The sequence below is a fragment of the Mobula hypostoma genome, chromosome 4 (assembly GCF_963921235.1).
Source record: "Mobula hypostoma chromosome 4, sMobHyp1.1, whole genome shotgun sequence".
NCBI lineage: Eukaryota > Metazoa > Chordata > Chondrichthyes > Myliobatiformes > Myliobatidae > Mobula > Mobula hypostoma.
In genome coordinates, this window is record NC_086100.1 from 127,789,863 (window position 1) to 127,815,553 (window position 25,691).

General features: G+C 46.2%; 1 protein-coding gene across 3 annotated transcripts in view; it reads right to left on the reverse strand.

Annotated features, from left to right (window-relative positions):
* The window catches only part of LOC134344915 (transmembrane protein 154-like), a 75,008-nt gene that overhangs the window by 12,076 nt on the left and 37,241 nt on the right, over positions 1 to 25,691 (reverse strand). For 2 of the 3 annotated variants that reach the window (XR_010017564.1, XM_063045050.1), the window contains exon 2: positions 7,462 to 7,893. The exons of the other annotated variant lie outside the window; for it this stretch is intronic. Coding sequence is in view for 1 of the 2 variants with exons in the window: in XM_063045050.1 (XP_062901120.1) it covers positions 7,462 to 7,893 (432 nt within the window). In the remaining variant the exon portion in view is untranslated. The remainder of the gene's footprint in view (positions 1 to 7,461; positions 7,894 to 25,691) is intronic. 3 annotated transcript variants of the gene reach the window in all.

The window sequence follows — 25,691 nt, forward strand, 5'->3', positions numbered from 1 at the left end:
AAGGAGCAGCAAGGCACTGAGGACAGAAGGAGTGGATGGCTCTGTCATTCTGATTGAGGACTGCAGTCTCCAAGGGATCCACTACTGATCTTCAATATGCTAATGACTATGCCATCCTCTCGTTCACTGAGAATGACTTTCAGTCCATGCAGAATCTTCTTACACAAACTTAGCAAAGCCAAGGATTCTCATTAATCATTGGCCTATCTGCCTGTCTCAAATAGTTACTAAGGAGCAGGACCTGAAAACAGTTCAGCACTTCCATTTCCTAGGTAGCCATCTTTTTCACGGCTTTGTCAAAAATTGATTGCAAGACTCAGCACATGATTCACTGTGGAAGTGCTCCCTGTGGGTAATTCTCTGATGTGTTTTCACTGATCATAGCCCACAATACAAGTTCTGGCAAGTTATCAACAACTCCTAAAGAGACTGGGGAGATGCCACCATCAATGAATCTAGAGAATTGGCAGGGAGGACATTGACAGCCTCCTCACTAAAGCTAATGAGACCAGTGTCGAGGCATCAGCTGTGCTGGACAGTATATGGTATGAAAATGCTGATCTCTTCTGCTCAAAGAATCCCTCTCCTCACAGCAGAGAAATTACGGGGTGGATTTCAGGATGAAAGACTCAAAGATGTGCTGAAAATGTATCTCAAGGAAACAGATTTGAATTTCACAAGACGGGAAGCAGTTTGCTATAATGGTGCCACATCTCCATCAGGCAGGGGTCTACTTTGAGAAGACACCCTCCGACTTTCAGGCAGAGTGGAATGAAAATAGGAAAGGGAAGTGAACCTGTGGTCAACAGGAGTCTGGCCCTACACTGAAATGTCTGTGGAGTTCTGCCTCTGAGTTTATGTTATTGTTCTCTTATTTAATTTTAGTCAAATCAGTTGAGAGTATCATTACTCAGAGGTACAGGAGACTGAAGACTCACACTCAATGATTCAGAAACAGCTCCTTCCTTGCACCATCAGATTTCCGAATGGGTCCTCATTATTCCCTTAATTTTGCACTATTTATTTATTTTGTAATTTATGGTAATTTTATGTCTTTGCACTGTACTGATACCACAAAACAACATATTTCACAACATAAGACAGCAATAATAAACCTGATTCTAATTCTACATCAAGGGATTACTGATTATAGCACTCTGTTGTGTAGTCCTTACAGATAATCCATATTGATTCGCGGAATCAAATATTGCTGTGATGATTGTACTTTCTAGTATCAATTGTTTGGTGACAATAAAGTATAAAGTATCAAAGTATTCCTCTGTACTATTGGCCTTCTACTTAATCTATTGATATAACCAAATCACAGATTGGCAAATTAGATCCATAAACAAGACCAAAGTCTCAGTGAGATTGCAGTCATGACTTCTTCAGGTCACAGTGCAGAGAGTGCACTGCATATGATACCACTGATCTTTGTGATCTGCCCAGGGACATTAATAAACAGTTGTATGAAAAATCCTTTTGTATGACTGTGGGAAATGTGAGTTGGAAAAATAATGCGACAATCTTTATATAATCCATTAAAAGATCCTAAATAACCAAGAACAAAAAATATTCTTGATCAGCTGCATTGTATAAAACTTTCCTTAATTATTAATAATAAATTGAGACGATTAATTTTTAAACACTTTGTATCTCTTTATCAAGCACTCGTTACTCCACTCGCAATGCCTTTGAGATAACGTTATAAGTTGTTTTTTCTTGCTGTCTGTAGTAAATGATGGTGAACAGTCATAATTACAGGATGTTGTATGTTCTATGAATGGACATAAACAACTGCATCCTGAGAGATTTGCAGAGTCTCTGAGCAACAATTCCCATTGTCAGATAGTCTTTCAATTATTGTGATATGTGAAGAGCCCAATACCCTGCCAGTGGCTTCCTTCACCCTGCATTTTTGTTACATTAACAGATGCATCCTGGCGATACAACAAATACCTCGCCTCAGGCTAGCGAGAGCCTCAATGAAATCTATTTGGTTGGATCTGATGATACTGTTCTGGCCTTGGCTACATTGTAACAAGTGATATCTACTTTCAATGCCCCAATTACAAAATCAACATCATAAAGGGCAAAGCGTTTCACTTGATTAACGCAGGAATCACCAAAGACCGGTGATAACTGTAGTATGCACCAACTCTATTTACTATGATAAAGGTGGGAGGTCATTGGCCAGCTCCCTTGGAAGCAATCCCATTAACATTCTCATACATACATTCGCTCACTTTTTTGATTTTTTTTGCCACTAACCGATAGTAAGCGGTGATTTACAGCAGCTAATGAATCTACCAGCAGGTTTTCATGATTAGGGAGGAAACTAAAGGAACCCCCAAGGAGAATGTGCAAACCCTGCACATCATGGTCCTGAGATCTCTGGGGCTGCAGCATGAACTTCTGCACCACCCTGCCACCGCGACATTCACTGACAACACACCCCAGATCTGCAGGTGCAGGTTCCCCTCCGAGTTAAAAATCATCCTGACTTAGAAAAGTATCTCTGGTCCCTGACTGTTACTGGGTCTCTGAACCTCCTGCTCTATGACATTGTACGAATGCACTCATTAAAAGGCATGCAGTGCTTCAAAGAGTGCCTCACCACCAGATTCTCAAAGGTGTTTAGGATGGACAATAACTGCTGGCTTGCTCAGAAAATGAATAAGTAATGAAAACTTTCATCACAAGCACCAGGCATCTGTTCTTACTCCATTAACAAGTCTGTAGGTGATATCACTTAAAGGGACTACACCTTATATATAATCTTATAGACAATAGACAATAGGTGCAGGAGTAGGCCATTCGGCCCTTCGAGCCAGCACCGCCATTCACTGTGATCATGGCTGATCATCCACAATCAGTATCCGGTTCCTGCCTTATCCCCATAACCTTTGATTCTGCTATCTTTAAGAGCTCTATCCATCTCTTTTTTGAAAGCATCCAGAGACTTGGCCTCCACGGCCTTCTGGGGCAGAGCTTTCCATATATCCACCACTCTCTGGGTGAAAAAGTTTCTCCTCAACTCCGTTCTAAATGGCCTACCCCTTATTCTTAAACTGTGGCCTCTGGTTCTGGACTCACCCATCAGCGGGAACATGCTTCCTGCCTCCAGCGTGTCCAATCCCTGAATAATCTTATATGTGTCAATAACATCCCCTCTCGGCCTTCTAAATTCCAGAGTATACAAGCCCAGTCGCTCCAATTTTTTGACATATGACAGTCCCGCCATCCTGGGAATTAACCTTGTGAACCTACGCTGCACTCCCTCAATAGCAAGTATGTCCTTCCTCAAATTTGGAGACCAAAACTGCACACAGTACTCTAGGTGTGGTCTCACCAGGGCCCTGTACAGCTGCAGAAGGACCTCTTTGCTCTTATACTCAATTCCCCTTGTTATGAAGGCCAGCATGCCATTAACTTTCTTCACTGCCTGCTGTACTTGCATGCTTGCTTTCAGCGACTGATGTACAAGAACACCTAGATCTCATTGTGCTTCCCCTTTTCCTAAGTTGACTCCATTTAGATAATAATCTGCCTTCCTGTTCTTACCACCAAAGTGGATAACCTCACATTTATCCACATTAAACTGCATCTGCCATGCATCTGCCCACTCACCCAGCCTGTCCAAGTCACCCTGCATTCTCATAACATCCTCCTCACATTTCACACTGCCACCCAGCTTTGTGTCTTCGGCAAATTTGCTAATGTTACTTTTAATTCCCTCATCTAAATCATTAATATATATCGTAAACAGCTGCGGTCCCAGCACTGAACCCTGCAGTACCCCACTGGTCGCCGCCTGCCATTCTGAAAGGGACCCATTAATCGCTACTCTTTGTTTTCTGTCAGCCAGCCAATTTTCAATCCATGTCAGTACTCTGCCCCAATACCATGTGCCCTAATTTTGCCCACTAATCTCTTATGTAGGACTTTATCAAAGGCTTTCTGAAAGTCTAGGTACATTACATCCACTGGCTCTCCCTTGTCCATTTTCATAGTTACATCATAAAAAATTCCAGAAGATTAGTCAAGCACGATTTCCCCTTTGTAAATCCATGCTAACTAGAACCAATCCTGTTACTGCTATCCAGATGTGTCGTAATTTCATCTTTTATAATTGACTCCAGCATCTTTCCCACCACCGACGTCAGGCTAACCGGTCTATAATTCCCTGTTTTCTCTCTTCCTCCCTTCTTGAAGAGAGGGACAACATTAGCCACCCTCCAATCCACAGGAACTGATCCTGAATCTATAGAACATTGGAAAATGATTATCAATGCGTCCACGATTTCTAAAGCCACCTCCTTAAGTACCCTGGGATGCAGACAATCAGGTCCCGGGGACTTATCAGTCTTCAGACCCAACAGCCTATCCAACACCTTTTCCTGCCTAATATAAATTTCCTTCAGTTCATCCATTACCCTAGGTCCTTTGGCCACTATTGTATCTGGGAGATTGTTCGTGTCTTCCCTAGTGAAGACAGATCCAAAGTACCTGTTCAACTCATCTGCCATTTCCTTGTTCCCCATAATAATTCCACCCATTTCCGTCTTCAAGGGCCCAATTTTGGTCTTAACTATTTTTTCCCTTTTCACATACCTAAAGAAGCTTTTACTATCCTCCTTTATATTCTTGGCTAGTTTACCTTCGTACCTCATTTTTTCGCTGCGTATTGCCTTTTTAGTTACCTTCTGTTGCTCTTTAAAAGTTTCCCAATCCTCTGCCTTCCCGCTCATCTTTGCTATGTTATACTTCTTCTCTTTTATTTTTATACTGTCCATTGCTTCCCTTGTCAGCCACGGCCTCCCCTTACTCCCCTTAGGATCTTTCTTCCTCTTTGGAACGAACTGATCCTGCACCTTCCGCATTATTCCCAGAAACACTTGCCATTGTTGTTCCACTGTCATCCCTGCTAGGGTATTGTTCCATTGAATGTTGGCCAGCTCCTCCGTCATAGCTCCATAGTTCCCTTTGTTCAACTGTAATACTGACACTTCTGAGTTTCCCTTCTCCCTCTCAAATTGTAGATTAAAACATCATATTATGGTCACTACCTCCTAATGGCTCCTTTACCTCGAGGACCCTTATAGACAGAATACTGGAAGGGGACAGAGAGCTTAGTGACAGTGTCATGACAACAACCTTTCCCCCTAAGTCCACAAAAGATTGGGTTATTGACTTTGGTAAGAGAGGCAGTGCCCATGCTCCTGTCTACATCAACGATAGTCGAGAGTTTCAAGTTCCTGGGAATGAGCAACACCAACAACCTGTCCTATCAAGTCCAACCACATTGATCTCATGGGCAAGAAAAGTCACCAACAGCTCTGCTTCCGCAGGAGGCTAAAGAAATTTGGCATGTCTCAATTGATCCTTACTGATTTTATCAACACACCACAGAAAGCATTGTATATAAGTGCATAATGGCTTGGTATAGTAACTACTGTGCATGTGATGGCATGAAACTGCAGGAAGATGTGGACACAGCTCAGCACATCACAGAAACTAGTCTCCTCTCCATGGACTCTGTCTATACTTCTCGCTGCCTCTGTAGAGCAGCCAGCAGGATCAAAGACCCCTTCCCACCGTCCGTCCTGGACATTCTGTCTTCTCCCACTCCCACTGGGCAGAAGACACAAAAACCTAAAAGCACATGCCACCAGGTTCAAGGACATCTTCTATCCCACTGTTATCAGACTCGTGAACGGACCTCGTATAATAAGAATCTACCTCGTTATGATCTTGCACTTTCTCTGTAGGTTTTATACTTCATTGTCCTTGTTCTATCTCAATGCACTGTGTAATGATTTGATCTGTATGAACAATATTCAAGCCAAGCTTGGTACAATAATAGAAACCAATACCAAAGCATAAACCTGAAGGGCCAAAACAATCTGATTAAAATATAGACATATTTTCAGTGTCCACTTTATAGGGTACTTCCTGCACCTAATCAAGTGACCATTGACTGCATGTTCGTGGTCTCCTGCTGCTGTAGCCCATCTGCTTCAAGATATGATGTGCTGTGCATTCAGAGATGCTCTTCAGCACACCACTGTTATAATGCACGGTTACTGTCACCTTTCTGGCAGCTTGAACCAGTCCAGCCATCCTTCTCTGACCCCTCTTATTAACAAACCATTTTTGCTCACAGAACTGCCCCTCACTGGATGCTGTTTGGTTTTTTTTTGCACCATTCTCTGTAAACTTTAGAGACTGTTCTGCATGAAAATCCCAGCAGATCAGCAGATTCTGAGATACTCAAACCACCCTGTCTGGCGCCGGCAATCATTCCACAGTCAAACTCACTTAGATCACATTTCTTTCCCGTTCTGATGTTTGGTCTGAACAACAACTGAACCTCTTGACCATGTCTGCATGTTTTTATGCATTGAGTTGCTGCCATATGATTGGCTGATTAGATATTCGCATTAATAAACAGGTGTGGAGGTACCTTTGTGATCCAGAATAGTACAAGGGTCATCCTCCAGACTTCGCAAGTGTTCGTAAGGTCCTACATTTCTTCACCAGGAGCATTTATTACCCGCATCACAGCTGACTGCAGACACACTATCATAAATTCCTTACTGTTGCTATCTGCTGCACTGGCTCCCAGGACTGACACCAATGAAACATGCTTGCAGTGGTTAAATAATGCTGGGGATTAAAACGTCTTGGGCTCACTGTGATGTGCTCAAATCACCTTGATTCTCCCACACTTGTTATTGCCTTCCAGTGACAATCGGGGTTTCCAAATGCACTTGCAAGGCATTGTAACTACAAAGTAAATAATATCACTTTTATTATGAGAAACAAAGCTTCTTTTTAAATCATTGGTATGGTGATCAGGTACGTTGAAAATGTGATTATTTTAACTGTGCTTGATTTCTTATAAAATTGTTTGAGGTGCAGCAATGGAACTCAAGTGACACCCCTTTAGACCTGGCCCAGGGGCTGATTTTAACTGAACCCACTGGACAGGAAACAAATAGGATCAGATCAACCCACAAACAGGAGAAAATCTGCAGATGCTGGAAATCCAGAGCAACACACACAAAATGCTGGAGAAACTCAGCAGGTCAGGCAGCATCTGTGGAAAAGAATAGACAGACTACGTTTCAGGCCGAGATCCTTCCTCAGGACTGAGAAGGAAGGGGAAGATGCCAGAATAAAAAGGAAGGGAGAGGGGAAGGAGGTGATCTGGAAGGTGATAGGTGCAGCCAAGAGGTGGGAAGCAGAGCAGCCATCTGCTTCTACAAATTGGCTTCAACTAAAAGTAAAATCAATTATTTCTCCCCCCCCACCCCCGCTATGTCAGACCCACCCTCAGACCAGCAATGCTTCCTACAATAATCTTTCTTTGTTGGATTTTTGTTATTTCCTTCAATACAATACCAATGTCATGAACTAGTTTTAAGAAATCAGTAAAACTAAAATACAGTTGCTTACTTTTTCTACCATGATAACAATTCAAAAGAATGGCAATAATTAAACCAAGCAGAAAAAGGATCAGAGTTGGAAGCAAAATCATTCCAATTAGTTTGTTGTTCTTCGATAAGGGCTGCAAAGTACTCTCAGAAGGTAATGAAGCCATCAATACATATGTAGAATTTTCAGTCCTTTTCAACAGTTCATTTGCCTTGGTGTTGATGTTTGCGATATTTGCCTTGTGGATATCCTCCAGAGTCGTCGGTGCTGATGAATCCTGTGAAATTGTTGTTGACATCGTCTTGCTTGGCTGTGATGTCGGAGAGTTGTTGGCACAGGGAGCATGATGTGTAAAATTTGCATACGTTGGAGCAAACGTATCTTTTGCATTATTAGCAGACTGAGTTGTATGGCTCACCGGTGTGGCTGCTTCAGTTTTTCCTAATGAATAACCTGTTGGAAATGAAACAGAGGATTAGAAGACAGTTTTATTTTTATAGTTTGTTAAGGTGGTGGGGAGAGTCAGTGCTCAGCCATAATATCTGCAATCTTAAACAACCTCTAACCCACACCAACTCCCATCACTTTCGCAGAACGCTTCCACCTAAAGAAAGATCAAATAAAAGCCTTGCACGGTGTCAATGCTATCTCCTTGTAAGTGGTGTCCAATTAGTGCCAATCCTCTGCACACTCTGGACATGAACCCTCTTTTTAAATCTTACTTCTAAGTCCCTCCCACCTGTCTGCTGTCTCTTTACCCTCAAGCAGCCTCTCTCAGACAAACTTGGCAAGTCTCTGCTTAAAGCTTCTTTTGCACTGCAAATGCTTCTCCTTGAAGAACACGTCCATCTAAATTCAAACTCTCAATATTGAATTTCTTTCAGATGTCAGTGCTCCCAAAGTATTAACACAACACTCTTGAGAATTTAGTAGTTTTTTCATATCTATCCATGAAATAATTCATATTCATGAATTACATGTAGCCTCATCCGTGGAGATGGTACTGTTCATAATTGTTAATCTTTGCTCTTGACTTCACTCCCAGGAAGATTCTGTCTCTCCCTCTCTCAACTCATGCAGATCTGATGAGTGTAAGTGCTTGCATTGTACCACGGGCTCTCTGAGAAACAGCATCAGGCTGCAGATGGACAAGAACTCCAGGTAGTTTGCTCAGTCACTCTCGTTAAAATTACTTCATTTAATTTTCAAAAATTATCGGTTGCACAATCACAATATCAGTGATGGTATCCACCAGAAGACCCTCGAGACTGTAAAAAGATCTTTCCAATCAATGCCCGGGAAAAATGCATGAAACGTAGCGGCAATTTTCTTGGTGATGAAGACTTCCACAGGATGCATAGTGTCCTCAAAATAGAAAGGTTGCTGAATTGTGAGGAATGTTGTCTAAGGCGGGATATAAATCAGATGGAAGGTTGGGCGGAGCATTGCCAGATGGAATTTAGTCCCAGCAAGTGAAAGGTGAAACAAGAGAAAATCTGCAGATGCTGGAAAACCGAGCAACACACACCAAATGCTGGAGGAACTCAGCAGGCCAGGCAACGTCTATGGAAAGGAGTACGGCGGGAGGAGAAGATGGCGGCACGACGCAGCTCACAGCAGCCACTCTGCTGGTGATATCTGTTATCTGTCAAGTAGGGTGCTGTGCACAATCCTGATTTGATGGAAACAGCCGTGAGAGCACGGAGAAACATCTGGTGAAACTTCTGAAATGCCTGCTTCGCTGCCGCTACTACTGTGTGGTCCGAAATCTCTGGAGGGGAAGGCCCCGAATCCTCGGCTTTTCTTGTTGCCCGGCGGCCGGGGCAGGGTCAAAGCGCTCGGCAGAGGATGGTGCTCAGAGATGCTGTGTCGGAGGCTCGAAGTTTTCAGATGGACTCAGAGTCCGCTGCGGTTGGGTGCTTCCAATGGTGCTGCATCGGCAAGTTTGCGGCACTTGGAGTTCATGGCAGGGAGAGTTTCTCCCTTCTACCGTCTGCGGGAGATGATGGGCTATCGGGACTTGAGACTAATTTTTACCGTGCCCATGGTCTGCTCTTTATCAAATTATGGTATTGCTTTGCACTGTTGTAACTATGTGTTATTATTATGTGGTTTTGTCAGTTTTAGTCTTGGTTTGTCCTGTGTTTCTGTGATATCTTTCTGGAGGAACATTGTATCATTTTTTAATGCATGCATTTCTAAATGACAATAAACGAGGACTGAGTGTCCTCATAATCTAACATTTTGGGCTGAGACCATTTGGCTGAACAGTGAAAGGTGATGCAGTTTGGGAAGTCAAATAGGGGTAGGACCTATATAGTTATCAGTGGAGCCCTAAGGAGACACGAGGGTCTGCAGATGCTGGAATCTGGAGCAAAAGTCAACATGCTGGAGGAACTCAGCAGATCAGGCAGCACCTATGGAGGAAAATAGGCAATTGATATTTCAGGTCGAGGTCCTTCATATGGACTACACTAAGCATTGCTGATGAACAGAGAGATCTTGTGTTACAGGTCCATGTGGCAACAGAGGAAGAGAGAGTGGTAAAGAAAGTATATGGCTTGCTTACCTTTGTAGGTCAAAGCACGGGGTATATCGTCAGGATGTTGTGTTGCAAACTTACAACAGAGGTTTGGCTGCACTCGGAGCATGGGAGTGATCCGGTTACTACACCACAGGGAGGACATGACTGAGCTGAACGTTGCCTCAGTTAGAGGACTTCAGTTAGGGGAAGAGGTTGGATAGGTTGGGTTAGTTTCCTCTTGAGCAAAGGAGGCTGAACGGTGACCTGACAGAGGTATAACAATATAAGAGGAAAAGATAGGGTAGGCAGAATTTTTTCCCCATAGTGCAGATACCAAGAGCAGGAGAACATGTTTAAGGTAAGGGATGGAGGGGATTTTTGATCCAATGTGCAACTCAATAACCCAGTGATCCAATGTGCCACTCAGTAACCCAGTGATCCAATGTACCACTCAGTAACCCAGTGATCCAATGTGCAACTCAGTAACCCAGTGATCCAATGTGCCACTCAGTAACCCAGTGCGTGCAATTCTATAACCCAGTGATCCACAGTGCAACTCAGTAACCCAGTGATCCAATGTACCACTCAGTAACCCAGTGATCCAATGTGCAACTCAGTAACCCAGTGATCCAATGTGCCACTCAGTAACCCAGTGCGTGCAATTCTATAACCCAGTGATCCACAGTGCAACTCAGTAACCCAGTGATCCAATGTACCACTCAGTAACCCAGTGATCCAATGTGCAACTCAGTAACCCAGTGATCCAATGTGCCACTCAGTAACCCAGTGATCCACAGTGCAACTCAGTAACCCAGTGATGCAATATACCACTCAGTAACCCAGTGATCCACCGTGCCACTCAGTAACCCAGTGATCTACCATGCCACTCAGTAACCCAGTGATCCAATGTGTAACTCAATAACCCAGTGATCCAATGTGCCACTCAGTAACCCAGTGATCCAATGTGCAACACTATAACCCAGCGATCCAATGTGCCACTCAGTAAACCAGTGATCCAGTGTGCCACTCAGTAACCCAGTGATCCAATGTGCAACTCAGTAACCCAGTGATCCAATGTGCCACTCAGTAACCCAGTGCGTGCAATTCTATAACCCAGTGATCCACAGTGCAACTCAGTAACCCAGTGATCCAATGTACCACTCAGTAACCCAGTGATCCAATGTGCAACTCAGTAACCCAGTGATCCAATGTGCCACTCAGTAACCCAGTGATCCACAGTGCAACTCAGTAACCCAGTGATGCAATATACCACTCAGTAACCCAGTGATCCACCGTGCCACTCAGTAACCCAGTGATCCAATGTGTAACTCAATAACCCAGTGATCCAATGTGCCACTCAGTAACCCAGTGATCCACAGTGCAACTCAGTAACCCAGTGCGTGCAATTCTATAACCCAGTGATCCACAGTGCAACTCAGTAACCCAGTGATCCAATGTACCACTCAGTAACCCAGTGATCCAATGTGCAACTCAGTAACCCAGTGATCCAATGTGCCACTCAGTAACCCAGTAATCCACAGTGCAACTCAGTAACCCAGTGCGTGCAATTCTATAACCCAGTGATCCACAGTGCAACTCAGTAACCCAGTGATCCAATGTACCACTCAGTAACCCAGTGATCCAATGTGCCACTCAGTAACCCAGTGATCCACAGTGCAACTCAGTAACCCAGTGATGCAATATACCACTCAGTAACCCAGTGATCCACCGTGCCACTCAGTAACCCAGTGATCTACCATGCCACTCAGTAACCCAGTGATCCAATGTGTAACTCAATAACCCAGTGATCCAATGTGCCACTCAGTAACCCAGTGATCCAATGTGCAACACTATAACCCAGCAATCCAATGTGCCACTCAGTAAACCAGTGATCCAGTGTGCCACTCAGTAACCCAGTGATCCAATGTACCACTCAGTAACCCAGTGATCCAATGTGCAACTCAGTAACCCAGTGATCCAATGTGCCACTCAGTAACCCAGTGCGTGCAATTCTATAACCCAGTGATCCACAGTGCAACTCAGTAACCCAGTGATCCAATGTACCACTCAGTAACCCAGTGATCCAATGTGCAACTCAGTAACCCAGTGATCCAATGTGCCACTCAGTAACCCAGTGATCCACAGTGCAACTCAGTAACCCAGTGATGCAATATACCACTCAGTAACCCAGTGATCCACCGTGCCACTCAGTAACCCAGTGATCTACCATGCCACTCAGTAACCCAGTGATCCAATGTGTAACTCAATAACCCAGTGATCCAATGTGCCACTCAGTAACCCAGTGATCCAATGTGCAACACTATAACCCAGCGATCCAATGTGCCACTCAGTAAACCAGTGATCCAGTGTGCCACTCAGTAACCCAGCGATCCAATGTGCCACTCAGTAACCCAGTGATCCAATGTGCCACTCAGTAACCCAGTGATCCACGGTGCCACTCAGTAACCCAGTGATCCACCGCGCAACTCCATAACCAAGTGATCCAATGTGCAACTCAGTAACCCAGTGATCCAATGTGTAACTCAATGAAACAGTAATCCACCATGCAACTCAGTAACCCAGTGATCCACTGTGCCACTCAGTAACCCAGTCATCTACCGTGCCACTCAGTAACCCAGTGATCCTATGTGCAACTCAGTAACCCAGCGATCCAATGTGCCACTCAGTAACCCAGTGATCCAATGTGTAACTCAATAACCCTGCGATCCAATGTGCCACTCAGTAACCCAGCGATCCAATGTGAAACTAAGTAACCCAGTGGTCCACCGTGCAACTCAATAACCCAGTGACCCATGGTGCCAATCAATAACCCAGTGATCCACTATGCCACTCAGTAACCCAGTGATCCACCGTGCAACTCCATAACCAAGTGATCCAATGTGCAACTCAGTAACCCAGTTATCCACCGTGCCACTCAATAACCGAGTGATCCAATGTGCAACTCAGTAACCCAGTGATCCAATGTGCAACTCAATAAACCAGTGATCCACCGTGCAACTCAGTAACCCAGTGATCCACTGTGCCACTCAGTAACCCAGTCATCTACCGTGCCACTCAGTAACCCAGTGATCCTATGTGCAACTCAGTAACCCAGCGATCCAATGTGCCACTCAGTAACCCAGTGATCCAATGTGTAACTCAATAACCCAGCGATCCAATGTGCCACTCAGTAACCCAGCGATCCAATGTGCCACTCAGTAACCCAGTGATCCAATGTGTAACTCAATAACCCAGCGATCCAATGTGCCACTCAGTAACCCAGTGATCCAATGTGCAACTCAATAACCCAGCGATCCAATGTGCCACTCAGTAACCCGGCGATCCAATGTGAAACTAAGTAACCTTCTGATCCACCGTGCAACTCAATAACCCAGTGACCCATGGTGCCAATCAATAACCCAGTGATCCACCATGCCACTCAGTAACCCAGTGACCCATGGTGCCAATCAATAACCCAGTGATCCACCATGCCACTCAGTAACCCAGTGATCCAATGTGCCACTGAGTAACCCAGTGATCCAATGTGCCACTGAGTAACCCAGTGATCCTACGTGCAACTCAATAACCCAGTGATCCACCATGCCACTCAGTAACCCAGCGATCCAACGTGCCACCCAGTAACCGAGTGATCCAATGTGAAACTAAGTAACCCAGTGATCCACCGTGCAACTCAATAACCCAGTGACCCATGGTGCCAATCAATAACCCAGTGATTCACCATGCCACTCAGTAACCCAGTGATCCACCGTGCAACTCCATAACCAAGTGATCCAATGTGCAACTCAGTTACCCAGTTATCCACCGTGCCACTCAATAACCAAGTGATCCAATGTGCAGCTCAGTAACCCAGTGATCCAATGTGCAACTCAATAACCCAGCGATCCAATGTGCCACTCAGTAACCCAGCGATCCAATGTGCCACTCAGTAACCCAGTGATCCAATGTGCAACTCAATAACCCTGTGATCCAATGTGCACCTCAGTAACCCAGTGATCCTACGTGCAACTCAATAACCCAGTGATCTAATGTGTCCTCAGTAACCCAGTGATCCAATGTGCCACTCAGTAACCCAGTGATCCAATTTGCAACTCTGTAACCCAGTGATCCAATGTGCAACTCTGTAACCCAGACATCCAATGTGCCACTCAGTAACCTAGTGATCCAATGTGTAACTCAATAACCCAGCGATCCAATGTGCAACTCAGTAACCCAGTGATCCAATGTGTAACTCAATAACCCAGCGATCCAATGTGCAACTCAGTAACCCAGTGATCCAATGTGCCACTCAGTAACCCAGCGATCCAATGTGCCACTGAGTAACCCAGCGATCCAATGTGCCACTCAGTAACCCAGTGATCCACCATGCAACTCAATAACCCAGCGATCCTACGTGCAACTCAATAACCCAGTGATCCACCATGCCACTCAGTAACCCAGCGATCCAACGTGCCACCCAGTAACCCAGTGATCCAATTTGAAACTAAGTAACCCAGTGATCCAATGTGAAACTAAGTAACCCAGTGATCCACCGTGCAACTCAGTAACCCAGTGATCCAATGTGCCACTCAGTAACCCAGTGATCTACCGTGCCACTCAGTAACCCAGTGATCCTATGTGCAACTCAGTAACCCAGCGATGCAATTTGCCACTCAGTAACCCAGTGATCCAATGTGTAACTCAATAACACAGCGATCCACCGTGCAACTCAGTAACCCAGTGATCCAATGTGCCACTCAGTAACGCAGTGATCCACCGTGCAACTCCATAACCAAGTGATCCAAAGTGCAACTCAGTAACCCAGTTATCCACCGTGCCACTCAATAACCAAGTGATCCAATGTGCCACTCAGTAACCCAGTGATCCACCATGCAACTCAATAACCCAGTGATCCTACGTGCAACTCAATAACCCAGTGATCCACCATGCCACTCAGTAACGCAGCGATCCAACGTGCCACCCAGTAACCCAGTGATCCAATGTGAAACTAAGTAATCCAGTGATCCAATGTGAAACTAAGTAACCCAGTGATCCACCGTGCAACTCAGTAACCCAGTGATCCAATGTGCCACTCAGTAACCCAGTGATCTACCGTGCCACTCAGTAACCCAGTGATCCTATGTGCAACTCAGTAACCCAGCGATGCAATTTGCCACTCAGTAACCCAGTGATCCAATGTGTAACTGAATAACACAGCAATCCAATGTGCAACTCAGTAACCCAGTGATCCAATGTGCCACTCAGTAACCCAGCGATCCAATGTGCCACTGAGTAACCCAGTGATCCAATGTGCCACTCAGTAACCCAGTGATCCACCATGCAACTCAATAACCCAGTGATCCACCGTGGAACTCAATAACCCAGTGACCCATGGTGCCAATCAATAACCCAGTGATCCACCATGCCATTAAGTAACCCAGTGATCCACCGTGCAACTCAATAAACCAGTGATCCACCGTGCCACTCAGTAACCCAGCGTTCCAACGTGCCACCCAGTAACCCAGTGATCCACCGTGCAACTCAATAACCCAGTGACCCATGGTGCCAATCAATAACCCAGTGATCCACCATGCCACTCAGTAACCCAGTGATCCACCGTGCAACTTCATAACCAAGTGATCCAATGTGCAACTCAGTAACCCAGTTATCCACCGTGCCACTCAATAACCAAGTGATCCAATGTGCAACTCAGTAACCCAGTGATCCAATGTGCAACTCAATAAACCAGTGATCCACCGTGCAACTCAGTAACCCAGTGTCCCACTGTGCCACTCAGTAACCCAGTGATCTACCGTGCCACTCAGTAACCTAGTGATCCTATGTGCAACTCAGTAACCCAGCGATGCAATGTGCCACTCAGTAACCCAGTGATCCAATGTGCAAGTCAATAACCCTGTGATCCAATGTGCACCTCAGTAACCCAGTGATCCAATGTGCAACTCAGTAACCCAGTGATCCAATGTGCCACTCAGTAACCCAGTGATCCACCGTGCAACTCAGTAACCCAGCGATCCACCGTGCAACTCAGTAACCCAGTGATCCAATGTGCCACTCAGTAACCCAGTGATCTACCGTGCAACTCAGTAACCCAGTGATCCTATGTGCAACTCAGTAACCCAGCGATGCAATTTGCCACTCAGTCACCCAGTGATCCAATGTGCCACTCAATAACCCAGCGATCCAATGTGCAACTCAGTAACCCAGTGATCCAATGTGCCACTCAGTAACCCAGCGATCCAATGTGCCACTGAGTAACCCAGTGATCCAATGTGCCACTCAGTAACCCAGTGATCCACCATGCAACTCAATAACCCAGTGATCCTACGTGCAACTCAATAACCCAGTGATCCACCATGCCACTCAGTAACCCAGCGATCCAACGTGCCACCCAGTAACCCAGTGATCCAATGTGAAACTAAGTAACCCAGTGATCCACCGTGGAACTCAATAACCCTGTGACCCATGGTGCCAATCAATAACCCAGTGATCCACCATGCCATTAAGTAACCCAGTGATCCACCGTGCAACTCAATAAACCAGTGATCCACCGTGCCACTCAGTAACCCAGAGATCCAATGTGCCACCCAGTAACCCAGTGATCCAATGTGAAACTAAGTAACCCAGTGATCCACCGCGCAACTCAATAACCCAGTGACCCATGGTGCCAATCAATAACCCAGTGATCCACCATGCCACTCAGTAACCCAGTGATCCACCGTGCAACTCCATAACCAAGTGATCCAATGTGCAACTCAGTAACCCAGTTATCAACCGTGCCACACAATAACCAAGTGATCCAATATGCAACTCAGTAACCCAGTGATCCAATGTGCAACCCAATAAACCAGTGATCCACCGTGCAACTCAGTAACCCAGTGACCCACTGTGCCACTCAGTAACCCAGCGATCCAACGTGCAACTCCATAACAAAGTGATCCAATGTGCAACTCAGTAACCCAGCGATCCAACGTGCCACTCAGTAACCCAGTGATCCAATGTGCAACTCAATAACCCTGTGATCCGATGTGCACCTCAGTAACCCAGCGATCCAATGTGCAACTGAGTAACCCAGTGAACCAATGTGCCACTCAGTAACCCAGTGATCCACCATGCAACTCCATAACAAAGTGATCCAATGTGCAACTCAGTAACCCAGCGATCCAACGTGCCACTCAGTAACCCAGTGATCCAAAGTGCAACTCAATATCCCTGTAATCCAATGTGCACCTCAGTAACCCTGCGATCCAATGTGCCGCTCAGTAAACCAGCGATCCAATGTGCCACTCAGTAACCGAGTGATCCAATGTGCCACTCAGTAACGCAGCGATCCAATGTGCCACTCAGTAACCCAGTGATCCACCGTGCAACTCCATAACCAAGTGATCCAAAGTGCAACTCAGTAACCCAGTTATCCACCATGCCACTCAATAACCAAGTGATCCAATGTGCAACTCAATAAACCAGCGATCTACCGTGCAACTCAGTAACCCAGTGATCCAATGTGCCACTCAGTAACCCAGTGATCTACCGTGCAACTCAGTAACCCAGTGATCCTATGTGCAACTCAGTAACCCAGTGATCCACCGTGGAACTCAATAACCCTGTGACCCATGGTGCCAATCAATAACCCAGTGATCCACCATGCCATTAAGTAACCCAGTGATCCACCGTGCAACTCAATAAACCAGTGATCCACCGTGCCACTCAGTAACCCAGAGATCCAATGTGCCACCCAGTAACCCAGTGATCCAATGTGAAACTAAGTAACCCAGTGATCCACCGTGCAACTCAATAACCCAGTGACCCATGGTGCCAATCAATAACCCAGTGATCCACCATGCCACTCAGTAACCCAGTGATCCACCGTGCAACTCCATAACCAAGTGATCCAATGTGCAACTGAGTAACCCAGTTATCCACCGTGCCACTCAATAACCAAGTGATCCAATGTGCAACTCAGTAACCCAGTGATCCAATGTGCAACTCAATAAACCAGTGATCCACCGTGCAACTCAGTAACCCAGTGACCCACTGTGCCACTCAGTAACCCAGTGATCTACCGTGCCACTCAGTAACCTAGTGATCCTATGTGCCACTCAGTAACCCAGTGATCCAATGTGCAACTCAATAACCCTGTGATCCAATGTGCACCTCAGTAACCCAGCGATCCAATGTGCAACTGAGTAACCCAGTGATCCAATGTGCCACTCAGTAACCCAGTGATCCACCATGCAACTCAATAACCCAGTGATCCTACGTGCAACTCAATAACCCAGTGATCCACCATGCCACTCAGTAACCCAGCGATCCAACGTGCAACTCCATAACAAAGTGATCCAATGTGCAACTCAGTAACCCAGCGATCCAACGTGCCACTCAGTAACCCAGTGATCCAATGTGCAACTCAATAACCCTGTGATCCAATGTGCACCTCAGTAACCCAGCGATCCAATGTGCAACTGAGTAACCCAGTGATCCAATGTGCCACTCAGTAACCCAGTGATCTACCGTGCCACTCAGTAACCTAGTGATCCTATGTGCAACTCAGTAACCCAGCGATGCAATGTGCCACTCAGTAACCCAGTGATCCAATGTGCAACTCAATAACCCTGTGATCCAATGTGCACCTCAGTAACCCAGCGATCTAATGTGCAACTGAGTAACCCAGTGATCCAATGTGCCACTCAGTAACCCAGTGATCCACCATTCAACTCAATAACCCAGTGATCCTACGTGCAACTCAATAACCCAGTGATCCACCATGCCACTCAGTAACCCAGCGATCCAACGTGCAACTCCATAACAAAGTGATCCAATGTGCAACTCAGTAACCCAGCGATCCAACGTGCCACTCAGTAACCCAGTGATCCAATGTGCAACTCAATAACCCTGTGATCCAATGTGCACCTCAGTAACCCTGCGATCCAATGTGCAACTGAGTAACCCAGTGATCCAATGTGCCACTCAGTAACCCAGTGATCCACCATGCAACTCAATAACCCAGTGATCCTACGTGCAACTCAATAACCCAGTGATCCACCATGCCACTCAGTAACCCAGCGATCCAACGTGCAACTCCATAACAAAGTGATCCAATGTGCAACTCAGTAACCCAGCGATCCAACGTGCCACTCAGTTACCCAGTGATCCAATGTGCAACTCAATATCCCTGTGATCCAATGTGCACCTCAGTAACCCAGTGATCCAATGTGCAACTCAGTAACCCAGTGATCTAATGTGCCCTCAGTAACCCTGCGATCCAATGTGCCGCTCAGTAACCCAGCGATCCAATGTGCCACTCAGTAACCGAGTGATCCAATGTGCCACTCAGTAACGCAGCGATCCAATGTGCCACTCAGTAACCCAGTGATCCACCGTGCAACTCCATAACCAAGTGATCCACCATGCCACTCAGTAACCCAGCGATCCAACGTGCAACTCCATAACAAAGTGATCCAATGTGCAACTCAGTAACCCAGTGATCCAATGTGCAACTCAATAAACCAGCAATCTACCGTGCAACTCAGTAACCCAGTGATCCAATGTGCCACTCAGTAACCCAGTGATCTACCGTGCAACTCAGTAACCCAGTGATCCTATGTGCAACTCAGTAACCCAGCGATGCAATTTGCCACTCAGTCACCCAGTGATCCAATGTGCAACTCAGTAACCCAGTGATCTAATGTGCCCTCAGTAACCCTGCGATCCAATGTGCCGCTCAGTAACCCAGCGATCCAATGTGCCACTCAGTAACCGAGTGATCCAATGTGCCACTCAGTAACGCAGCGATCCAATGTGCCACTCAGTAACCCAGTGATCCACCGTGCAACTCCATAACCAAGTGATCCAAAGTGCAACTCAGTAACCCAGTTATCCACCGTGCCACTCAATAACCAAGTGATCCAATGTGCAACTCAGTAACCCAGTGATCCAATGTGCAACTCAATAAACCAGCGATCTACCGTGCAACTCAGTAACCCAGTGATCCAATGTGCCACTCAGTAACCCAGTGATCCTATGTGCAACTCAGTAACCCAGTGATCCTATGTGCAACTCAGTAACCCAGCGATGCAATTTGCCACTCAGTCACCCAGTGATCCAATGTGCCACTCAGTAACCCAGTGATCCAATGTGCCACTCAGTAACCCAGTGATGCAATGTGCAACTCAATAACCCAGTGATCCAATGTGCCACTCAGTAACCCAGTGATCCAATGTGTAACTCAATAACACAGCGATCCAATGTGCCACTCAGTAACCCAGTGATCCAATGTGCCACTCAGTAACCCAGCGATCCAATGTGCCACTCAGTAACCCAGCGATCCAATGTGCCACTCAGTAACCCAGCGATCCAATGTGCCACTGAGTAACCCAGTGATCCAATGTGCCACTGAGTAACCCAGTGATCCAATGTGCCACTCAGTAACCCAGTGATCCACCATGCAACTCAATAACCCAGTGATCCTACGTGCAACTCAATAACCCAGTGATCCACCATGCCACTCAGTAACCCAGCGATTCAACGTGCCACCCAGTAACCCAATGATCCAATGTGAAACTAAGTAACCCAGTGATCCAATGTGCCACTCAGTAACCCAGTGATCCAATGTGTAACTCAATAACACAGCGATCCAATGTGCCACTCAGTAACCCAGTGATCCAATGTGCCACTCAGTAACCCAGCGATCCAATGTGCCACTGAGTAACCCAGTGATCCAATGTGCCACTCAGTAACCCAGTGATCCACCATGCAACTCAATAACCCAGTGATCCTACGTGCAACTCAATAACCCAGTGATCCACCATGCCACTCAGTAACCCAGCGATCCAACGTGCAACTCCATAACAAAGTGATCCAATGTGCAACTCAGTAACCCAGCGATCCAACGTGCCACTCAGTTACCCAGTGATCCAATGTGCAACTCAATATCCCTGTGATCCAATGTGCCACTCAGTAACCTAGTGATCTACCGTGCAACTCAGTAACCCAGTGATCCTATGTGCAACTCAGTAACCCAGCGATGCAATTTGCCACTCAGTCACCCAGTGATCCAATGTGCCACTCAGTAACCCAGTGATCCAATGTGCCACTCAGTAACCCAGTGATCCAATGTGCCACTCAGTAACCCAGTGATGCAATGTGCAACTCAATAACCCAGTGATCCAATGTGCCACTCAGTAACCCAGTGATCCAATGTGTAACTCAATAACACAGCGATCCAATGTGCCACTCAGTAAACCAGTGATCCAATGTGCCACTCAGTAACCCAGCGATCCAATGTGCCACTCAGTAACCCAGCGATCCAATGTGCCACTCAGTAACCCAGCGATCCAATATGCCACTGAGTAACCCAGTGATCCAATGTGCCACTGAGTAACCCAGTGATCCAATGTGCCACTCAGTAACCCAGTGATCCACCATGCAACTCAATAACCCAGTGATCCTACGTGCAACTCAATAACCCAGTGATCCACCATGCCACTCAGTAACCCAGCGATTCAACGTGCCACCCAGTAACCCAATGATCCAATGTGAAACTAAGTAACCCAGTGATCCAATGTGCCACTCAGTAACCCAGTGATCCAATGTGTAACTCAATAACACAGCGATCCAATGTGCCACTCAGTAACCCAGTGATCCAATGTGCCACTCAGTAACCCAGCGATCCAATGTGCCACTGAGTAACCCAGTGATCCAATGTGCCACTGAGTAACCCAGTGATCCAATGTGCCACTCAGTAAACCAGTGATCCACCATGCAACTCAATAACCCAGTGATCCTACGTGCAACTCAATAACCCAGTGATCCACCATGCCACTCAGTAACCCAGCGATCCAACGTGCCACCCAGTAACCCAATGATCCAATGTGAAACTAAGTAACCCAGTGATCCAATGTGCCACTCAGTAACCCAGTGATCCAATGTGCCACTCAGTAACCCAGTGATCTACCGTGCCACTCAGTAACCCAGTGATCCAATGTGCAACTCAATAACCCAGCGATGCAATTTGCCACTCAGTAACCCAGTGATCCAATGTGTAACTCAATAACACAGCGATCCAATGTGCAACTCAGTAACCCAGTGATCCAATGTGCACCTCAGTAACCCAGTGATCCAATGTGCAACTCAGTAACCCAGTGATCCAATGTGCCACTCAGTAACCCAGCGATCCAATGTGCCACTCAGTAACCCAGTGATCCACCATGCAACTCAATAACCCAGTGATCCTACGTGCAACTCAATAACCCAGTGATCCACCATGCCACTCAGTAACCCAGCGATCCAACGTGCCACCCAGTAACCCAGTGATCCAATGTGAAACTAAGTAACCCAGTGATCCAATGTGAAACTAAGTAACCCAGTGATCCACCGTGGAACTCAATAACCCAGTGACCAATGGTGCCAATCAATAACCCAGTGATCCACCATGCCACTCAGTAACCCAGTGATCCACCGTGCAACTCCTTAACCAAGTGATCCAATGTGCAACTCAGTAACCCAGTGATCCACCGTGCCACTCAGTAACCCAGTGATCTACCGTGCCACTCAGTAACCCAGTGATCCTATGTGCAACTCAGTAACCCAGTGATCCAATGTGCCACTCAGTAACCCAGTGATCCAATGTGTAACTCAATAACCCAGCGATCCAATGTGCCACTCAGTAACCCAGTGATCCAATGTGCAACTCAATAACCCAGCGATCCAATGTGCCACTCAGTAACCCAGTGATCCAATGTGCAACTCAATAACCCTGCGATCCAATGTGCCACTCAGTAACCCAGCGATCCAATGTGAAACTAAGTAACCCAGTGATCCACCGTGCAACTCAATAACCCAGTGACCCATGTGCCAATCAATAACCCAGTGATCCACCATGCCACTCAGTAACCCAGTGATCCACCGTGCAACTCCATAACCAAGTGATCCAATGTGCAAATCAGTAACCCAGTTATCCACCGTGCCACTCAATAACCAAGTAATCCAATGTGCAACTGAGTAACCCAGTGATCCAATGTGCAACTCAATAAACCAGTGATCCACCGTGCAACTCAGTAACCCAGTGACCCACTGTGCCACTCTGTAACCCAGTGATCTACCGTGCCACTCAGTAACCTAGTGATCCTATGTGCAACTCAGTAACCCAGCGATGCAATGTGCCACTCAGTAACCCAGTGATCCAACGTGTAACTCAGTAACCCAGTGATCCAACGTGCCACCCAGTAACCCAGCGATCCAATGTGCCACTCAGTAACCCAGTGATCCAATGTGCAACTCAATAACCCTGTGATCCAATGTGCAACTCAGTAACCCAGTGATCCAACGTGCCACCCAGTAACCCAGCGATCCAATGTGCCACTCAGTAACCCAGTGATCCACCGTGCAACTCAGTAACCCAGCGATCCAATGTGCCACTCAGTATCCCAGTGATCCAACGTGCCACCCAGTAACCCAGTTATCCAATGTGAAAGTAAGTAACCCAGTGATCCAATGTGAAACTAAGTAACCCAGTGGTCCACCATGGAACTCAATAACCCAGTGACCAATGGTGCCAATCAATAACCCAGTGATCCACCATGCCACTCAGTAACCCAGTGATCCACGGTGCAACTCCATAACCAAGTGATCCAATGTGCAACTCAGTAACCCAGTTATCGACCGTGCCACTCAATAACCAAGTGATCCAATGTGCAACTCAGTAACCCAGTTATCCAATGTGCAACTCAATAAACCAGTGATCCACCGTGCAACTCAGTAACCCAGTGATCCACTGTGCCACTCAGTAACGCAGTGATCTACCGTGCCACTCAGTAACCCAGTGATCCTATGTCCAACTCAGTAGCCCAGTGATCCAATGTGCAACTCAATAACCCAGTGATCCACCATGCCACTCAGTAACCCAGCGATCCAACGTGCCACCCAGTAACCCAGTGATCCAATGTGAAACTAAGTAACCCAGTGATCCACCGTGCAACTCAATAACCCAGTGACCCATGGTGCCAATCAATAACCCAGTGATCCACCATGCCACTCAGTAACCCAGTGATCCACCGTGCAACTCCATAACCAAGTGATCCAATGTGCAACTCAGTTACCCAGTTATCCACCGTGCCACTCAATAACCAAGTGATCCAATGTGCAGCTCAGTAACCCAGTGATCCAATGTGCAATTCAATAACCCAGCGATCCAATGTGCCACTCAGTAACCCAGCGATCCAATGTGCCACTCAGTAACCCAGTGATCCAATGTGCAACTCAATAACCCTGTGATCCAATGTGCACCTCAGTAACCCAGTGATCCAATGTGCAACTCTGTAACCCAGTGATCCAATGTGCCACTCAGTAACCCAGTGATCCAATGTGCAACTATGTAACCCAGTGATCCAAAGTGTCACTCAGTAACCCAGTGATCCATCGTGCAACTCAGTAACCCAGTGATCCAAAGTGTCACTCAGTAACCCAGTGATCCATCGTGCAACTCAGTAACCCAGTGATCCAATGTGCAGCTCAATAACCCAGTGATCCAATGTGCCACTCAGTAACCCAGTGATCCAATGTGCCACTCAGTAACCCAGTGATCCAATGTGCAACTCTGTAACCCAGTGATCCAATGTGCCACTCAGTAACCCAGTGATCCAATGTGCAACTATGTAACCCAGTGATCCAAAGTGTCACTCAGTTACCCAGTGATCCATCGTGCAACTCAGTAACCCAGTGATCCAAAGTGTCACTCAGTAACCCAGTGATCCATCGTGCAACTCAGTAACCCAGTGATCCAAAGTGTCACTCAGTAACCCAGTGATCCATCGTGCAACTCAGTAACCCAGTGATCCAATGTGCAGCTCAATAACCCAGTGATCCAATGTGCCACTCAGTAACCCAGTGATCCAATGTGCCACTCAGTAACCCAGTGATCCAATGTGCCACTCAGTAACCCAGTGATCCAATGTGCAACTGGAGCAGTTGTAGAGGAAGAACTGTGAGAAGCTCTCAATGTTTTCACTCTCTATCTGCTATCATTCACTCTTTGACTACGTAACCTTACTTAAAGTTTTTCCCCAGGGTGACTTTGGTTTAACCATATCAGAGATGTCCCCCTCTCCCCCTCACCCTGCAGCTTAACTCTTTTCTCTCCTCTCTAGTTTGGGTATCACCGACTGAATCTGAATCACTGACTCTGTTTCTCTTCCTGCGGATGCACGTTGACCTGCTGAGTGGTTCTAGCATTTTCTGTTTGCTGTTTCTCTGTGTCCATTCTGTCACACCATTTCATCAATAGAAACCTTGAGCAACACGTACAAAATGCTGGAGCAGCTCAGCAGGCCAGGCAGCATCTATGGAAAAGAGTAAACAGTGGACGTTTTGGGCTGACACTATTCATTAGGACACCACACTCAATCTGTGTTTTAATTCACTGTGCTCAATGGGATACAAGTCTTCCCAATCTTTTGGTCTTGCTACCATTTTGTTGAATTTCTTCTGCAACTTCCTATGATCAATCTTTCTCTGGAGGTGTGATGTCTGAAATTTAAGCCCAGTAATGAATTATCAATACTTCAATAGATTCATTACGTATTATGTATTTCCCTTGCATTCAGTTACACAGCTTGTTTGAAAAGATTGTTTTCTTTCCTGTTAGTCATTTGAATTCCATCAACATCTTAAACAAGAAAGCGAATAAATATGGACTCGAGTGGCTGAGCTTGGCATA